Here is a 19,223-nt window from a genome sequence, read left to right on the forward strand (position 1 = left end):
TAATTGTAACTACATAGGATAGATTATAAAAGAAGAGATAATGGGAGCTTGTCAGTAAGGGCATGGGGTTTTTTAATTACATATAGACTGGAAAACTCAGATGGGCGTTTTATTTTCGGGATAGTTTCTTAGTTCTGGAGCCAACCAGAGAGCAGACTATACTAGACTGGTATTGAGCAACGAGATAGGTTTAATTGATAACCTCATAGTGAAAGCACCACTAGGTAGTAATGGTCGTAATATGATTTACATTCATTTTGAGGGAGAAACAAGTGCATCCAAAACCAGTATTTAAATAAGGGCAATTATGAGGGCATGAAAGCAGAGTTAACTAAAGTGAACTGGCAAGTGAGGTTAAGGGATAGGTCAATAGAGGTTCAGTGGCAGATATTTCAGAATACATGATAGATGCATTCCAATAAGAGAAAAATTCAAAGGGGGAGGGCACACTGTCCGTTGTTAACTGAAAAAGTATCAAACTTAAAAGCATAGGAAAAGATGGCTGGCAGGTCAGAAGATTGGAAAGAACAGCAAAGAATAACAAAAAGATTAATGAGGGGAAAAATAGAGTATGAGAGATAGCAATATAAAGACAGCAAGAGTTTTTATAGATATTTAAATAAGAGTTAATAAAGTAAACATTGGTCCTATAGAGACCATGCCTGGAGAATTGATAATGGAAAGTAAGGAGATGGTGGATGAATTAAACAGGCATTTTGCTTCGGCCTTCACTATGGAGGACATCCCCAAAATAGCTGTAAATCAGGAAATGGAAGGAAGGGAGGAATTTGGGGAAAATTAGTTAGCCTAACATCTGTCATAGGAAAAATGTTAGAAGCTATTATCAAAGATGTTATAGCAGGGCACTTTGAAAAATTCAAGACAATCAGTCAAAGTCAACATGGTTTTGTTAAAGGGAAATCATGTTTAGCCAAATTATTTGAGTTCTTTGAAGGAGTCACATGTGCTGTAGCTAAAGAGAAACCAGTGGATGTACTATGCTTAGATTTCCAGAAGGCATTTGATAAAGGTTATTGCAGAAAATAAAAGCTCATGGTTTTGTGGGGGGTGGGGGTTGGTGGTGGTAACATTTTAGCATGGATAGAAGATCGGCTAGCTACCAGGAAGCAGGGAGTTGGCATAAATGGGTCTTTTTCTGGTTGGCAGGATGTGATGAGTAGTGTGCCACAGAGACCAGTGCTGAGGCCTCAACTTTTTACAATTTATATAAATGACTTGGATGAAGAGACCAAAGGAATGGTTACGAAATTTGCTGATGACACAAAGATAGGTAAGAAAGTAAATTGTGAAGAGGATGCAAGGAGCCTATAAAGTGACATAGGTAAGCGAATGAGCAAAGATCTGGTAAATGGAGTATAACATGGGCAAATGTGAAATCATTCATTTTGACAGGAAGAGTAAAAAAGGTTATTATCTAAATGGTGAGAGATTGCAGAGCTCCAAGAATCAGAGGAATCTGTGTGTCTTGGTACATGAAACACAAAAGATTAGTATGCAGGTGCAGCTAGTAATTAGGAAAGTTAATGGAATGTTATCATTTGTTGTGATGGGAATTGATTACAAAAGTAGGGAGGTTATGCCTCAGTTGTACTGGGCATTGATGAGACCACTTCTGGAGTATTGTGTAGAGTATTGGACTCATTTTAAGAAAGATGTAAATGCAGCAGTTCAGAGAAGGCTTACTAGACTATCAGGAAAGGCTGGACAGGTTAGGCTTGTATCCATTGGAATTTAGAAGAATAAGGTGATTTAATTGAAACCTTTAAGATCCTGAGGGATCTTGACGGTGGATGTAGAAAGGATGTTACGTCTTGTGGGAGAATCTAGAACTAGGGGTCACTCTTTAAAAAATAAGAGGTCGCTCATTTAAGACACATGAATTCAAATTTTTTCTGAGGGTTGAGTGTCTTTGGAACTTTCTGCCTCAAAAGGCAGTGGAAACAGTGTTTAAATATTTTTAAGGCAGAGCTAGATAGACTCTTGATTAACAAAGGGGTGAAAGGTTACCGGGGGTAGGCAGGAATGTGGGGTTGAGTTTACATTCAGATCAACCATGATCCTATTGAATGGCCAAGCAGGCTCAAAGGGTTGATTGGCCTACTCTTAATTCATATGTATGTAAGTATGACTAACCATATAAATACTGAGGCTACAAGAGCAGGTCAGAGGCTAGGAATCCCGTGGCGAGCAACTCACCACCTGACTCCCCAAAGCCTGTCTTCCATATGCAAGGTACAAGTCAGGATTGCAATGAAATACACTCCACTTGCCTGGATCAGTGCATTTCCAACACCATTCAGGACAAAGCAGCCCATTTCATTGGCACCCATCCACAAATATTCACTCTCTCCACCACCAACACAGTGGCAGCAGTGTGTACCATCTACAAGGTGCCCATTGCAGGAACTCACCAAGGCACCTCAGCACCTTCCAAACCCACAATCGCTACCATTGAGAAGGATAAGGGCAGCAGATGCACAGGAACACCACCACCTGGACATTCCCCTCCAAGCCACTCACAACCTTGACTTGGAAATATGTTGCCATTTCTTCACTGTCACTGGGTCAAAATCCTAGAACTCCCTCAACCGCAGTTTGGGTGTACCTATACCACAGGAACAGCAGCAGTTCAAGAAGGCAGCTCACCACCACCTTTCCAAGGGCAATTAGGGATGGGCTATAAATGCTAGCCTAGCCAGCGAAGCCCACGTCCCATAAATGAATTTTAAGATCTGGTAATCTTCTACTCCGCTAATCTAATTTGATTAAGACAGGGCTTGAGAGTTTTTGTTTACCTGCCTATATCAGCCCAGACTACAAAGTTCTTTCTCTGTTTATTGGTTTTAATTTTGCTCCTCAGTTGTTTTAAGCACCAGAGCTTCGGTGAGTATGTTCCTTTTTATCCAGCAAAACACTTTAGGTAGTTGTCAAGGAAGTTTAGTTTTAATGTTTCAAAAGTTTAACTTTTGTGTTAGCCAATATTGTATGATTAACTCCTATTTATCAATGTGCAAAGTATTGCCTTGGTCTTTCCACTCTCCCTCCTGTAAATCAGAGCACAGTGAAAATTTTACTTATTTTGGTGAAAATAACCAGTAGTCTTAAATTATTTCTCTTGGTCTGTCAGGAATAAGCATAGGTGTTCTGTTTTTTTATGATCTGAAGATCTCTCTTCTCATTCTCCATACCTTCCATCCCCCCCAAAAAAAACTTGGCACAAGATTTTTCTTCTCTTGAAAGATTTCTCCGTAGAAACGTAGGCTATTCAGCTCCTCAAGCCTATTCAGCTAATTATTGAATCACTTTTGCTCCATATTGCTTGATAACCTTGCCTAACAAAAATCTTATTGATTCCAGGCTTGAAAGTTTCAATTCACCCAACACCCACAATCACCTAGAAAGTGACACTTACAGATTTCCATTACCCATTGTGTGAAGAATTGCTTTCCAATTTCACTGCTCAATGACCTAGCTCTAATTTTAAGGTAATGTCCCCTTGTTCTAGGTACCCATATGAGAGGAAAAAGTAACCCGTATCTACCTTATTGAATTATTTTATACTTTTAAAATACCCCTATTAGATTGCTCCTCAATCTCCTGTGCTCATTGGAATGCAAACTAAGTTCATACAACCTTTATCATTTTAAGCTATTGTATAATAACCTGTGTTATAATCCTTCAAAAACTAATAAACCTTTCCTGTGGTACGGAGTCCAAAACTGAGTACAGTGCTCCAATGGGTTCTGACTAAGGCTTTGTACATTGAAACATCACTTTTATAACTTTGTATTCCAGAACCTTTGTGAAAGAGGCCAATATTCCATTTGCCTTTTGAATTGTATTTTGTACCAGAGTGCTAACTATTAGTGATTTCTAAATGTTGACACCCAAATCTTAATGCTCTTCTATAGTTCCTAATATCTTACCATTTGGATGGTACTCCAATTTGTCATTCTGGATTCAACATGGTTGACCTCGCACTTTCCCCACAATGAAATCCATTTGCAATAGTTTTTCCTATCCACTTTGTCTCACCTTCTTGATTGGCACTCCATCAACTACTTTAAAAGTTCACACTCTCCATCACCGATGCATAGTGGCAACAGTGTGCAAGATGCACTGCTGCAATTTGACGAGACTCCTTTGACAGCACCTCCCAAACCAGTAACCTGAAGAACATGGGAACATTACCACCAGCTAGCTCCCCTCAGTCACACACCTATAAATATATCACCGTTCCTTCACTGTCACCAGGTCAAAATGATAGAGCTCCCTCCCTAATAGGACTGTGGGTCTATCCACAAGGACTGCTGCAGTTAAAGAAGACGTCTTGCCATAGTTTTGTTGAGCAAGACGGGATGAGCAATAAATGCTTGCCAGTAATGCCCATATTCTGTGAGCAAATATTTTAAAAATCTGCGCTATTTACTGCCCCTCCTAACTTAGTATTGTCTGTAAACTTGGATACAAAACTGTCTATTCCTTCATCTAAGTAATAGATAAGTATAAAAAGCCAAAGATACCTGGAAAAACTCAGCAGTTCTGGCAGCGTCTGCAGAGAGGAACACAGTTAACGTTTCAAGTCCGAATGACCCTTCAACAGAACTAAGTAAAAATAGAAGAGAGGTAAAATATAAGCTGGTTTAAGGGGGAGGTAGGACAAGTAGAGCTGGGGATAGAGAGCCAGTGATAGGTGGAGATAACCAAAAGATGTCACAGAAGAAAGGACAAAGAGGTGTTGAAGGTGGTGATATTATCTAAAGGAATGTGCTAATTAAGGGTAGAAAGCAGGACAAGCAAGGTACAGATAGCCCTAGTGGGGGTGGGGTGGGGTGAAGGAATCAAAAAAGGCTAAAAGGTAGAAATAAAACAATGGATGGAAATACATTTAAAAATAATGGAAGTAGGTGGGAAAAGAAAAATCTATTTAAATTATTGGGGAAAAAAGGGGGGAATCGGAAAGAGGGTGGAGATGAAGGAGAGAGTTCATGATCTAAAATTGTTGAACTCAATATTCAGTCTGGAAGGCTGTAAAGTGCATAGTCGGAAGATGAAGTGCTCCAGTTTGCATTGAGCTTCACTAGAACAATGCAGCAAGCCAAGGACAGACGTGGGCATGAGAGCAGGGTGGTGTGTTGAAATGGCAAGCGACAGGGAGGTCTGTGTCATGCTTGCAGAGAGACCAAAGGTGTTCTGCAAAGCGGTCACCCAGTCTGCGTTTCGTCTCTCCAATGTAGAGGAAACCGCATTGGGAGCAGCGAATGCAGGAGACTAAATTGAGGGAAGTGCAAGTGAAATGCTGCTTCACTTGAAAGGAGTGTTTGGGCCCTTGGACAGTGAGGAGAAGGGAAGTGAAGGGGCAGGTGTTGCACATTCTGCGGTTGCATGAAAAGGTGCCGTGGGAGGGGGTTGAGGTATAGGGGGTGATGGAGGAGTGGGCCAGGGTGTCCCGGAGGGAACAATCCCTGCGGAATGCCGCCGGCGGGGGAGGGGGGTGGCGGGTGAAGGGGAGATGTGTTTGGTGGTGGCATCATGCTGGAGTTGGCAGAAATGGCGGCGGATGATCCTTTGAATGTGGAAGCTGGTGGGGACAAGGGGGACCCTATCTTGTTTCTGGGAAGGAGAAGAAGGCGTGAGGGCGGATGTGTGGGAGATGGGCCGGACACGGTTGAGGGCCCTGTCAACCAGTGTGGGTTGAAAACCTCGGTTAAGGAAGGAGGACATGTCAGAGGAACTGTTTTTGAAAGTGGCATCATCAGAACAGATGCAACGGAGGCGAAGGAACTGAGAGAATGGGATGGAGTACTTACAGGAAGCGGGGTGTGAGGAGCTGTAGTCGAGGTAGCTGTGTGAGTCGGTAGGCTTGTGATGGATATTGGTGGACAGTCTATCACCAGAAATTGAGACAGAGAGGTTAAGGAAGGGAAGGGAAGTGTCAGAGATGGACCATGTGAAAATGATGGAGGGGTGGAAATTGGAAGCAAAATTAATACATTTTTCCAGGTCCAGAGAAGAGCATGAAGCAGCACCGAAGTAATCATCGATGTACCGGAGAAAGAGTTGTGGGAAGGGGCCGGATTAGGACTGGAACAAGGAATGTTCCACATACCCCATAAAGAAACAGGCATAGCTGGGACCCATGCGGGTACCCATAGCCACACCTTTTATTTGGAGGAAGTGAGAGGAGTTGAAGGAGAAATTGTTCAGTGTGAGAACAAGTTCAGCCAGATGGAGAGTAGTGGTGGATGTGGATTGTTCGGGCCTCTGTTCGAAAAAGATGCAGAGAGCCACCAGACCATCCTGGTGGGGGATGGAGGTGTAGAGGGATTGGATGTCCATGGTGAAGAGGAAGCGGTTGGGGCCAGGGAACTGGAAATTGTTGATATGATGTAGGATGTCAGAGGAATCACAGATGTAGGTGGGAAGGGACTGGACAAGGGGAGAGAGAATGGAGCCAAGATAGCAAGAAATGAGTTATTTGGGGCAGGAACAGGCTGGCATGATCGGTCTGCCGGGACAGTCCTGTTTGTGGATTTTGGGTAGGAGGCAGAAGCGAGCCTTCTCACTTCCTCTCAACTTCTCTCACTTCCTCCAAATAAAAGGTGTGGCTATGGGTACCCACATGGGACCCAGCTATGCCTGTCTCTTTATGGTGTATGTGGAACATTCCTTGTTCCAGTCCTACTCCGGCCCCCTCCCACAACTCTTTCTCCAGTACATCGATGATTATTTCGGTGCTGCTTCATGCTTTTGTCTGGACCTGGAAAAATGTATTAATTTTGCTTTCAATTTCCACCCCTCCATCATTTTCACATGGTCCATCTCTGACACTTCCCTTCCCTTCCTTGACCTCTGTCTATCACCAGAAATTGAGACAGTCCACCAATATCCATTACAAGCCTACCAACTCCCACAGCTACCTCGACTACAGCTCCTCACACCCCGCTTCCTGTAAGGACTCCATCCCATTCTCTCAGTTCCTTCGCCTCCGTTGCATCTGTTCTGATGATGCCACTTTCAAAAACAGTTCCTCTGACATATCCTCCTTCTTCCTTAACCGTGGTTTTCCACCCACGGTGGTTGACAGGGCCCTCAACCATGTCCGGCCCATCTCCCGCACATCCACCCTCACACTTTCTTCTCCCTCCCAGAAGCATGATAGGGGCCCCCTTGTCCTCACTTATCACCCCACCAGCTTCCGCATTCAAAGGATCATCCTCCGCTATTTCTGTCATCTCCAGCATGATGCCACCACCAAACACATCTTCCCCCGTGGCAGCATTCCGCGGGGATCTTTCCCTCCATGACACCCTGGTCCATTCCTCCATCACCCCCTACACCTCAACCTCCTCCCACGGCACCTTCCCATGCAACCACAGAAGGTGCAACACCTGCCCCTTTACCTCCCTTCTCCTCACCATCCATGGGCCCAAACACTCCTTTCAAGTGAAGCAGCATTTCACTTGCACTTCCCTCAATTTGGTCTACTACATTTGTTGCTCCCAATGCAGTTTCCTCTACATTGGAGACACCAAACGCAGACTGGGTGACCGCTTTGCAGAACACCTACGGTCTGTCCACAAGCATGACCCAGACCTCCCTGTCGCTTGCCATTTCAACACTTCACCTTGCTCTCATGCCCACATGTCCGTCCTTGGCCTACTGCATTGTTCCAGTGAAGCTCAACGCAAACTGGATGAACAGCACCTCATCTCCCGACTAGGCACTTTACAGCCTTCCGGACTGAATATTGAGTTCAACAATTTTAGATCATGAACTCTCTTCTCTATCCCCACCCCCTTTCTGATTCCGCCCCCCCCACCACAGCTTTTTTTTCCCAATAATTTATATAGATTTTTCTTTTCCCACCTACTTCCATTATTTTTAAATGTACTTCCATCCATTGTTTTATCTCTACCTTTTAGCCTTTTTTGATTCCTTCACCCCACCCCCACTAGGGCTATCTGTACCTTGCTTGTCCTGCTTTCTACCCTTAATTAGCACATTCCTTTAGATAATATCACCACCTTCAACACCTCTTTGTCCTTTTGTCTGTGACATCTTTTGGTTATCTCCACCTATCACTGGCCCTCTATCCTCAGCTCTACTTGTCCCACCTCCCCCTTAAACCAGCTTATATTTCACCTCTCTTCTATTTTTACTTAGTTCTGTTGAAGGGTCATTCGGACTTGAAACGTTAACAGTGCTCCTCTCCGCAGATGCTGCCAGACCTGCTGAGTTTTTCCAGGTATTTTTGTTTTTGTTTTGAATTTCCAGCATCCGTAGTGATTTGCTTTTATAAAAAGCCAAAGTCCTGGTACAGTTTCCTGGGGAACACCACTTGTCGCAGCCTGCAAATCAGAGTGCATGCTCTTTCTCCATACTCTATCTCTGATCTCCCAAACAATTTCTAACATGTGTTACAAAGTTGCCTCCAATTTTATTTGTTGTAATTTTTGTTAATCTTTTGTGCCATACCTTATCAAATGCTTTCAGACAGTCCATAGAATTAACATCCATAGATATCACCTTTTCCACCATGTTAGTGACATTCTCAAATGTTTAACTAAATTAATCAAATATGACTTGTCCTTCACAAATCTATGCTGGTTCTGGTCACCTCACTTCTCCAGGTACTCAGTCACATTGCTGCTAATGACAGATTATATAACTTCCCCATAACTGACATTACACTAGTCAAACTTTAATTTAAATTTAAATTTCTCCCCCACCGTTCTTAACTAACACAGGTTAATAAAGGCGTGTTACAAACCTGCACATGTCTGCTAATGCCCTTCTGCAAATGACTGCCAGATGCAATGCAAGAAAGTCCTGGTGCATCTGTTGTTTTGGTGTGATGAGCAGAGAAGAGGAAAATAATTCACTTATCTTTGGTTTACCTATATCCTTGATGGCAGCTCTGGTAGTGTAACCCAGTGTTGCAACCTAGTTTCTGAAGAAGAGTCATACAGACTCAACCTTAACTGCTGTTTTTTCTCTCTCCAGATGCTGTTAGACCTGCTGAGTTTTTCCAGCTTTCTGTTTTTGTTTCAGATTTCCAACATCTGCAGTATTTTGCTTTTGTTTTATTGCAACCCTGTGTTTTGCTACTCTGCAGCACATCGTGTTTGCCACACTGGCTTAATATGCCTCAATGCCTCATCATCGTTGTGTGGAGTCCTAGTGATTTCCTCGCCTAATTTTTAAAAATATTTTACTTGTACCCTCATTTATAATGGTATGATTGGACTGATGCTTCAAAGCAAAAATATTTATAGCCTCATTCAACAACCATTTCCCCGCAATTTTCATAGGATTTGTTAATGCAGAAATCTACTACATTTTCCCAGCAAGGTGAATCTTGCATCTTTTAATTATATTGCAGGAAACATAATACAATAATTGTATTTACTGTTGATCTCAACATTTTACTTGAAGAAAGACAAGCTCACTGAAATCAAGTTTGGATTGTAAACACACATTGTGCTTACTTTCTACTTGTAAAATAAAGCCTTGCAATTATATTAAAGCATATGTTTAATGTGTATAAAATGTAACCAGTCCTATGCAATTTAATTCAGTTACTAAACTACAAAATTCAACAAATATCAGCCATTTGTCTAGTGAAATTTTTGAAGAATTCTCACGGCCAAATACAATCCTAAATTTAGTGTGCAAATTACTTAATTTTGGTTTATTTCACCACACAAATATGACAGTATGTAAGCAACTACTTTATGACGATTACATTGCTATTTAACCGCGTCTGGGATGATGACGATTCATCTGAAAAGCTGGATCGATGTGCATTGACAATTTATGGAGAATATGCTGGTGGCAATTGTTCTGAAGCAATTTTCTCATATGCAGGAGGAGCATTTGGAATCTGTTAAGAGAAAATAACATTGATTTGTTTTTTAGGCTAATGAACATGCTTAATCTAACGTGCAGGAATTGGTGTACGTTTTAATACTGTAAACCATATGCATAACATGCTTAGCAATTTTTTTTTACAAATTTCAATTTGCACAGTTATGTAGCATAGTAATCTCAAGTAAGTTGATCTTTGTCAGTTATTGAAAAGTATATGGGAATTTATAAAGATTCAGTCTGTAGTGCATATTGCTTTTGAATTTGTTGTTGGAGTGCTTGAAGACACTACAGATTGTTGTATTGTGTCTTAACACCAGAGAATAAAATTCTATCTTCTAGATTACACAGAAAGTCACATCTTCAATTTTTCAAGAAAGCCCAAATTGTAAGCCATGTGCAAATTTCTAACTCTGAAAAGTATACCTTTATCCATTAGATAAATTTGGGGAAAGAAGTATAATTTTACCAGATTTGAGCTAGTGTAATCATTCAGAGAAGCTTTGGTCTCCAAAGGGGTTCCTTCTTGGATGTGGTGTCTTGCTATCAAAGAACCCATGGCGGTATTAGACAAGCGTCGGTTCTGAAATGAGAAGGGTATTACTGAGTACACCGTGAAGTGGTGAAATGCCAATCATACAACATTACTTAAAAAGGCTATGCAAGCACCTAGTATGAGTTAACTGGGGTATGCTTTTCAAAGTTTCCACATTTTTTGGGGTGTTTATTGCTACTAAATATTTAGCTAGTAAAACTAATTAGTTGCCTTTAGTAAAACTAATTATTTGCCTTTTTGGCTACAAAACATTCAGGTTAATTATAATACAATCAACGTAAGTCTCTCCCAGGTACAATTGCTAATGCAAGTACAAATTGCAAAATCTATATGCCAGACTGCATAAAGTTCCAGTATAATAGTCTGCAAGTTAGCAAATAGGAGTTGGTTGCTGGAACATTGGGACTGAAATCATATTAGATTTGACCTAACCATTAAACAATTAAAATCAGGCTTTTTCTTAATTCTAGAGGGCACACTATTCCACTGCACATCCTTTCAACAATTTGTACTACTACACACAGTCTTTTAGTTAAACACAACTGCAGTGTCAAATGTTCTTTTTAAAAAAAAAATTACCTGGAGGATCAAGTATCCATTACGTTTCTTATAGAACCAGCATCCAATTATCAATAGAACGACAAGGATTATCACCAGGAGAGCAATACCAATAGCCCTGAAAAAGAGTAAAAAAGTGGCAATTCTAATTAGTTTTATCTACCTTTTCGCTGATATAAAATGCAAATTGTTCATTTATTGTATTCCAAAAAGTGCATCCCTTATCAGTAATTATTAGCAAGGGTTACTGCAGACTTTTGGCTTGTTCGGTTTTGATCACTTACAGGCTCTTACAGGCAGATAGACACAGAAGTAAGTATTCAGCCTCTGGAGCCTGCACCTATTCAGTTAAATCATGACTGACCTGTAGGTTAACTCACCTACCTGTCTGGATCTGGAGTCCTTAATACTCTTGACTAATTTTTTGAAAACTTCAGCTAATCCCCATTCTCAACAGCTTTCTTTGGGGGGTGGTACGAGATTTCCACATCCCTTTGCATGAAACGTTTTTGGTATCTGTAGTAATTATGGTTTTATTTAGTGTGTAATGTACCTTTTAAGAATAATACTTGTTAAGCAAGATCACATGATCTGTACTAACCAAAAGGAAAGTAGCGCAGGTCACGTCAGCAGTCAGTGTAGAGATAGAGTTGGAGTTGAAGGCACATGTGTAGTTGCTGCTGAGTATATTGTAAATAAACTTAGGGGTTTCCACCCAAGAAGCACAACTTGGCCACCCTACGACAGTATCACTCCTGAAAGGTCCTGGTTTAATTTTAGGGTTATGCTCACTTGCTACAGACACATCCAACAGAGGCTATATTCTCTTTCTATCAATCCTTTAATAAACCTAAACACTTCATTTAAATTACCCCTCAATTCTATATTCAAGGGAATCGAAGTGTGGTCTGTGCAATTTGTCTCCTAAATTGACCCTTTTTAGCCCTGTTAACATTCTGACGAATCTGTGCTTCACCCCCTTTAAAAGATATCACAACATGACCAAACACTTTCATTGGCAGATAATTCTCTCCTGTTGAGCATGGATTTACCATGACAAAACAAGTCATCTGAAAAATGGTGATATGGCTATAATCCTAGTTTCTGATAACCTCAGGGACAGGATTTTCAGATGGCGGGGTTTCTAGCCCTGCTGACTGTTGACCACTGATACTGGCTGCCCGCAGCCATTTAACACTCTGCGGGGCATTAATTGGGGGACCACACTTCTGCCCTGACCTGGTGAAGGAGTTCTGCCTTAGAGAACTGCTGCCAATCCGATTGGCTGGCAGCTCTGTAGCCCTAGCAACGCTGGGTTCAAGCAGTAGTCACTGCTGGAACTTCAGGCAGTCCCTGAAATAAAGGAACTAATGGTTGGCAGACTTAAGGTTAAGTCCGGGTCATCAGCGGGACATGGCTGACAGGCCCCGGCGAGGGGGTTGTGGTTGGGTTTGAGAGACCAGTGGGGGAGGGTTAAAGGGGAATAAGACCTGGTAAGAGGGAGTGCCTCTGATTGTCGCAGGGGACACCCCTCTTGCCCAACTCTAGCCAACACAGTAAAAGTTGCTGGGCTACCCACCAGCAGCGTGGGCAGACTGAGGCACTTAAGTGGCCATTAAGTGGCTACTTAAGGACCTCAATATGCCTATATTTTGTAGATGTAACTTTCATATTGATAGTGTTTTTAAATTAATGTTTTATAAATTATATTACTGAGAATTTTTTTATTGTTGACCCAGGCGATTCAATATGACTGTGTTTAAAACCAATGTGGTTTGGAGTCAGAGGGATAAAACAGTTTGGAAAGCTTAATTCTGCAAATGGTGAGGCATTTAAATGTTGAGATATTAACACCTTCAGACAAGCTAGCTACACGAACTCCAATTGACAGATAAATGCCACTCTTATGCCAATATAAGCCTGGTTAATGGAGATAACTTTGTCTGATTCAGAGCTTTGCCTCTGAAGTTAGCCTTTTGGTGTTCTTGGGTTGTATTCTTAGCACCATGATATAATAAACTCTCTGGGCCATCACTTTGAATTAAATTACTCTGAGTTGGTGATTTTTTTTATTTCAAGCAATGAATTGCGGTTTAAAAGGGAAATTGTCTTCATAGAGTAAAAACTTTTTTTAAAAATTGGAGGTGGGAGAGGTATGAGACCACAGAACATTATATTGAGTTTTTGTGTGACAATGACATAGACATGTTGTAGTTATAATCTTTGCCTTAAGGGAAATTAAGGGCAGAATTTTTCCTTCGGCGTGCGGGGGCGGGCCTGACACTCCGCCGCATAAAATGGCACAAGATGACGTTGGGCATGCGTCCCAATGTCATCGCGCAGTCCTGCAATATTTCATTTGGTGAGCGCGCACAGGAGTCGGCTGCACGCCCACCGAAATGTAAACAGCCTATTAAAGCCATTAGAAAGCAATTCATGTAATTAGTAACCCTGACCGTCCAACCTTAAGGTTGGCAGGCAGGCAAAAAGCCCAAGTGGCCTTTGCATTTTTTTAGGAAACCTCATCCATGGGCAGGAGGAGGTTTCCTAAAGCTTTTATTAAATAAATAAAAAAGGTTTCATAAAAATAAAAACATGTCCTATCTCATGTGAAACAGTCACATGAAGGGACATGTTTAAATAAATTTTTAAATCATGTATTTAATTATTTTAATATCTATTCCTTTTGCGCGCATGCACAAAAGAGTGCTGGCCCAGACTCTCCCTTCCCCCGCCGCCCAGACAGGTAGCGCTGAGCGGTACTGGCCATGTATTGCGCTGGGCCTGCCTGAGTAAAATGGTGGCGCAGAGCCAATCACGGGTGGCGATTGGCTCTGCGCTCGTTCCCACCCAGCCCACCTGCCATATGAAAAATTCTGCCGTAAGAAACTTGAGGGGTTCATTAGGTTTTGCACAGTGCACAAGAGTGGTAAATCCAAATGCATAGTTTACCCATGAGCAAAAATGATGTTGGCAGTAAATTTTCTGACAAGGCAACTTTGTACTGAAGTTATCAACAACTTTGCCAAGTGAAGATCATATCCAACAGAACAACAGAAATAATAGGGGAAAAATAACAGGCATTTATGAGTAAATCAAGGAGAGCCAGCATGGATTTGTAAAAGATAAATTGTTCTTGATTAATCTAACTGAATTTTTTTTTGATGAAGTTACAGGTTGATTAAGGGAAAGCAATGGATAAGGGCCAAATGTATTTTTCAAAAAAGCTTGAACAATGTACCATACAAAAAGGCTGGTTAACTACATTGAGGTTCATGGAATAGGAAGGTCAGTGTCAACTTGGATAAAAATTTGGCTTAAGGACAGGAAACACCATGTTGTAATAAAGGTGTGTTTTTCAGACTGGAGGATATTAGGCACTGGTGTTCCTCAAGGATCAGTGCTAAGATCACTGTTTTCTTTTGATATGTATAAATGACTTGGAATACAAAGTAAAATATCAAAGTTTTCCAATAATTCCAAACTTGGAGGTTTGGCTAACAGTGAGCATGATACCAATATACTACAGCAGGACAGATGCTAGCAGAATGGGCAGACAAATGGTAGATGGAATTTAATACAGGGGAGTATTAAGTGAAGCACTTTGGCAAAAGGAATAGGGAGAGGAAATATAGGCTAAATGTCATAGTTCTGATGAGTGTACAAGGACTTGGGGGTTAATGCGTATATATCTTCGAAGCTGGCAGGAGATATTGAAAGAGCAGTTAGCAAAGCATATGGGATCTTGGGGTTCATAAATAGAGGTATTGATTACAAAAGTAGGGAAGTTATGCTGAACTTGTATGAGGGTCTGGTTAGGCTACAGCAAGAGATTATTGCATCCAGTTCTTGTCACTGCATTTTAGGACGGACATTTGAGAGGGTGCTGATGAGATTTATTGGAATGGTTCTGGGGATGAGGGAATTTAGCTAAACGATTAAGTTTGAGAAGCTGAGGTTGCTCTCCTTGCAGTAAAGAGGATTGATGGAGGTGTACAAGATTATGATAGGGTTAGTTAAGGTAGGGGAAAAAAACTATTCCTATTAACTGCTGACACAAGTACTTGGGGAGACTGATTTAAGGTTTTTGGCAAGAGATGCAGGGGATGGAAAGAAGAATTTTTTTTTTACACAGTAAGTGCTAATAACTTGGAACTTCTGCCTAAGTCAGCGGTGGAAATAGAGACCATGAATCATTTCAAAAGGCAAGAGGATTAAATAAATTTACGTGGTTTCTGGGATAGAGCATGGAAATGGGACTAATTGGATTGCTCCACAGTGAGCTAGCATAGACTTTGTGGGCTAAATGGCCTCCTTCTGAGCCTTAATAACCCCACAATGCCAGCTGTAACATATCTTTTACATTGCCTAAGATCTACACTCATGTTGCTGGTTCATGGAAACTGGGCTTCACTGAGTATGATTTCTTGGAAGGCCAAGTTTTAATAAACCTGGGTTGTGGGTGGTGAGGGGCAAGGTGCATGATATTCTAAACTAGTGTATATCTCTAGTAATACAGGAGCAGTTTTAGAAACTGCCAAAATTGCAGTAGTTCCACAGTAGGAATTGTGGCCACTTTCCAATACATCCTTCAGCCTCCAAATCTGAAGCACTGTCTCTTGACATGTAGCATCCTTGTTAACTGAGCTTTGCTATGCACGGATTATGTCAAGATAATCACAATGAGACAAGGCGAAGAGGTAAATTCCAAGCACTACCTCAGCTGGTATGGGAATTGAACCCATGTTGTTGCTGTTATTCTGCACCACACTCTAGCCATTGAGCCAACTGAGCTAACTGTCCCTTCATCTGAATCTTAGATCATTCATTTTTGTTCTGACACCTTTTACAGAGAGTCACATAGTAGTTACAGCACAGAAACAGGCCATTGTACTTTAAAAGGTCAATGCCGCTGTATATGCTCCACCTGAGCATGCTATCATCTTACTGCATCTCGCCCTTGCCCTTACATGCACCCTTTTAATAGAGGGGATTCTGTCAGTTCTAAGTACAAGTTTTATTTATCAGTAAGTTAGAGCTACAACTAATTGTTTAGAATTCAATACAAATATATTTAAACTACACCATCAAACTTACTGGACACAATCCACTTAAGATCACATAATTACCATTTCAATTCAACATGGAGGCTGCAAGAAGGTACTTTACAACAGCCGTTCTCTGCTTACAGCCACTGACCCATAAATCCAACAAAGTTGTTTATTTCCATATAACAGTAGTGGAAACTTGGAAGACATTTCAATCAAACCAGAGCTGATAATAACAATCAACCAACAAAGTAAAATAATATTATATCAACCACTGCTTTTTACAGCAGAGCTTTTACAGTTCACCCATTCTGTGACTTATCGATAAACATAATCCGGTTTTAATTGAGGGAACGCATTAATTTAATGTATAAATCGATTTAGCAGAGCTGATAGACTGTCATTGGATAATGCCAATGGTAGTGACAGAATAACATGACAATAGAGAAGGCGGTCAATATGCCTGTGTTTCCAACTATGGGGAGCTCAAACTTACTCTTCTGATTTGAGGTAAGGTCCACCTCTCCCAGGACCAAAAATTCCTTGCAGAGTGTAATCACCTTTTGGCATTTCTGAGGTTTTGTATCAATTCGTCTAAGGAATAAAAAAAAAAGCATAAGCATAATCACAGATCCCTTAAAAAAAAAAGTAAAACATCAAATCTATTTACAAATCAGATCTTTCCACCATTTAATTCACAATGAACACTACAACAATACTCAGTAAAGATTAAACTCTAGACTTTTTAAATCATATTATGAAATAATTAAATTTATATAGTAGCTGCTGTCACATCATTGAATACTGAACAAATTTCATACATTTAAATGGTATTAATTTGAATTAAAACTAAAGCCAAATGTGAACTAATTTGATTGCATCAGTAATGAGCTGTAGCAACTTTACCCGTGTTAGAAGCTGGTGCTGACGTCTGGTGAGCTCTTGATTCCTGGACTGAGTAGCAATGGTACTACACATATAATTCCTTGTTCTTCTTCCCTCCTCCTCTGAGCGGAGTTCTCATGACTATCATGAGACCAAGACCTGGACATTTCTTAGCTCTAATTGGCATGAATAAGCGGCATACCAGCATGCAAAAACCTAAGAAAACTGTCAGCAGCTTCTTCCAATTCAATATGCTGTCTGTTTTAATAACATCAAGTAGGCATAAGACTGAAATTCAGTTCTGAGTCCAAACAAGACCTCCTTGTTGATTTTTCCAGCATGTGACTTTCTTAATTGCTGCTTGCTAGCTCTAAAAAGGGACAAGGTTCCATTAATGGTTATTGAAGCAGATTCATATTATTCATGCACAAGTCATCAATCATTATTCTGATTATGGGTTCTTCCTCCCACCTCTGAGCCTGATCCAGCCCCAGCTCTTGATGATTCTGACTTGTGCTGGGATATGTTCAACTGGTGTTTTTTAGTCTCCTGGTACCCCATCTGTAAAAGTGTTCTCCATGCATGAGCCGAGGGTTTAAGTATCGTCAGGCTGTTCCATTGCAGAGGACATCTTGGATTGTTAGCCACATTCCATTTGCAACTAGTGTTATTTGTTTATACTGCCCATCCGCCACTGGAATTGTCATGTCCAACCTTGAGTTTATAATGCATGTCGATGCTTCAAAGCATAATTTAAACTTATATGAACTGAAGCCATGATCTGGTACTGTGGTAATCTGAGATGCAATTTACCTTTAAGAGAATGTGAGCAGATTGACCACATGACTGTAAGACCCAATAGCTGTGCAGCAGAGACAACAACAGTCATGTTAGTCTAGAGTAGGGTCTGGTTGGAGGAGCACACCATGTTAGTGCTCATGCCTGTATAAATAAATAGCATGTGTTTCATTCCATATTGATCTCCGCGTAGCAGTATTTTGTTATCAACTCACCCACTGACAGATAAGCGTGCAACTGGTTCCCAAGCAAAGTGACCTCAAGGTAGAACATAACGAGTACCCTCACCGAAGTAAACTCTGGGTGAGTTTAACACTCAAGAGTCATTAGGAGGCCTAAAGGACACCTGACCACATTGTAAATCACACTGCATTAAGTTATATTCTGTCTAATATTGAACCCAAGGGGCCTTGCTCCATTCCCAATTTTCTGGGGCCAACACCAGAATCTTAATTATAGGGCATTTGTAGAGCTGAAATTGCAATGCAGCATAGGTATATGGAAGACTTGCAAAGCTCGTAGAGTTGACTTAAGTCAGATTATAAAGGACTGCGCATATTGTATACAACAAACTGTAAAAATGTCCTTGCCACCCTGGTGTAGAAATGTTTGTGCAATTGACAAACCAATTCACTGCAGAAATTTTTTTCACGTGGCCTGTATTTTTGATGAATGCATTTGGCTGAAGCATGTTCTTTCCCACCTGTTTTTCTTTTTTCTCTTGTCCCCTCCCAATATCCACATATACACAGATTGTCCCCATTTTTCCGACGAGTGCTAGACCATAATGCAAATAGACATTTGCCTTTGAATATATGCATTCAGCACCTGAATCACATTCGGGTGGAATGGCCAGGGGGCACATGAGCAATGCCAGGAAGAGCCCTCATATTAATTTTCTCTTCCATATATAACTCAGATACCACTGATAAAATGTGGTGTGCATAACGCTGAAGCTACTGGCCTCCTCAAAGACACAATTTTCTTTTGTTCATGGGTCGTTGGCACTGCTGGCAAAGGCCAGCTTATTGTCCATCCTTAATTGCCCTTAAAAAAGGTGAGGGTGAGCTGCTGCCTTGAACCACTGTGGTGTAGGTACATCCAGTGCTGTTAGGGAGGGAATTCCAGGAAATTTTCCCAGCAGTAGTGAAGGAACAGCGATATATTTCCAAGCTAGGCTGGTATGTAACTTGGTGGGGAACCTAGGTGGTGATGCTCCCTTGCACCTGCTGTCCTTGTGACCTCTACTGCCTAGAGGAAGAGGTTTGATAGGTGCTGTTGAAGAAGCAGTGCATTTTTGATGGTATATACTGCAGCCTCTGTGTGCCAGTGATGGAGGGAATTAATGTTTGAAGTGGTGGCTGGGATGCCAAGTAAGCGGCCTGCTTTATCCTGGATGGTATTGAGCTTTGATTCTTGTCAGCTGCATTCACCCAAGCAAGTGGAGAGTATTCCATCCCACTCCTGACTTGTTCCTTGTAGATATT

The 19,223-nt window shown here is 41.2% G+C and overlaps 1 protein-coding gene across 1 annotated transcript; it reads right to left on the reverse strand.

Annotated features, from left to right (window-relative positions):
* Positions 1–9,437: 9,437 nt before the first annotated feature.
* On the reverse strand, positions 9,438–17,085 carry mlana (melan-A). Its single transcript, XM_041186992.1, has 5 exons — positions 16,960–17,085; positions 16,550–16,647; positions 11,027–11,123; positions 10,361–10,474; positions 9,438–9,907 (listed from the first exon to the last, which is right to left on the reverse strand). The coding sequence occupies exons 2-5, from the start codon at positions 16,621–16,623 to the stop codon at positions 9,839–9,841; spliced, it is 354 nt and encodes a 117-aa protein (XP_041042926.1). The 5' UTR covers positions 16,624–16,647; positions 16,960–17,085; the 3' UTR covers positions 9,438–9,838.
* Between the last annotated feature and the right edge of the window lie 2,138 nt (positions 17,086–19,223).

The sequence above is a fragment of the Carcharodon carcharias genome, chromosome 4, assembly GCF_017639515.1.
Source record: "Carcharodon carcharias isolate sCarCar2 chromosome 4, sCarCar2.pri, whole genome shotgun sequence".
Taxonomy (NCBI): domain Eukaryota; kingdom Metazoa; phylum Chordata; class Chondrichthyes; order Lamniformes; family Lamnidae; genus Carcharodon; species Carcharodon carcharias.

Excerpts from the sequence above, each read along its gene's own strand:
- mlana (XM_041186992.1), bottom strand. The coding sequence starts at position 16,623 with ATGCCAAAAGGTGATTACACTCTGCAAGGAATTTTTGGTCCTGGGAGA. Across the intron at positions 10,475-11,026 it reads ATGGATACTTGATCCTCCAG|AACCGACGCTTGTCTAATAC; the intron begins GTAATTTTTTTT and ends TTCTCATTTCAG. Across the intron at positions 9,908-10,360 it reads ATTACACTAGCTCAAATCTG|ATTCCAAATGCTCCTCCTGC; the intron begins GTAAAATTATAC and ends TTCTCTTAACAG.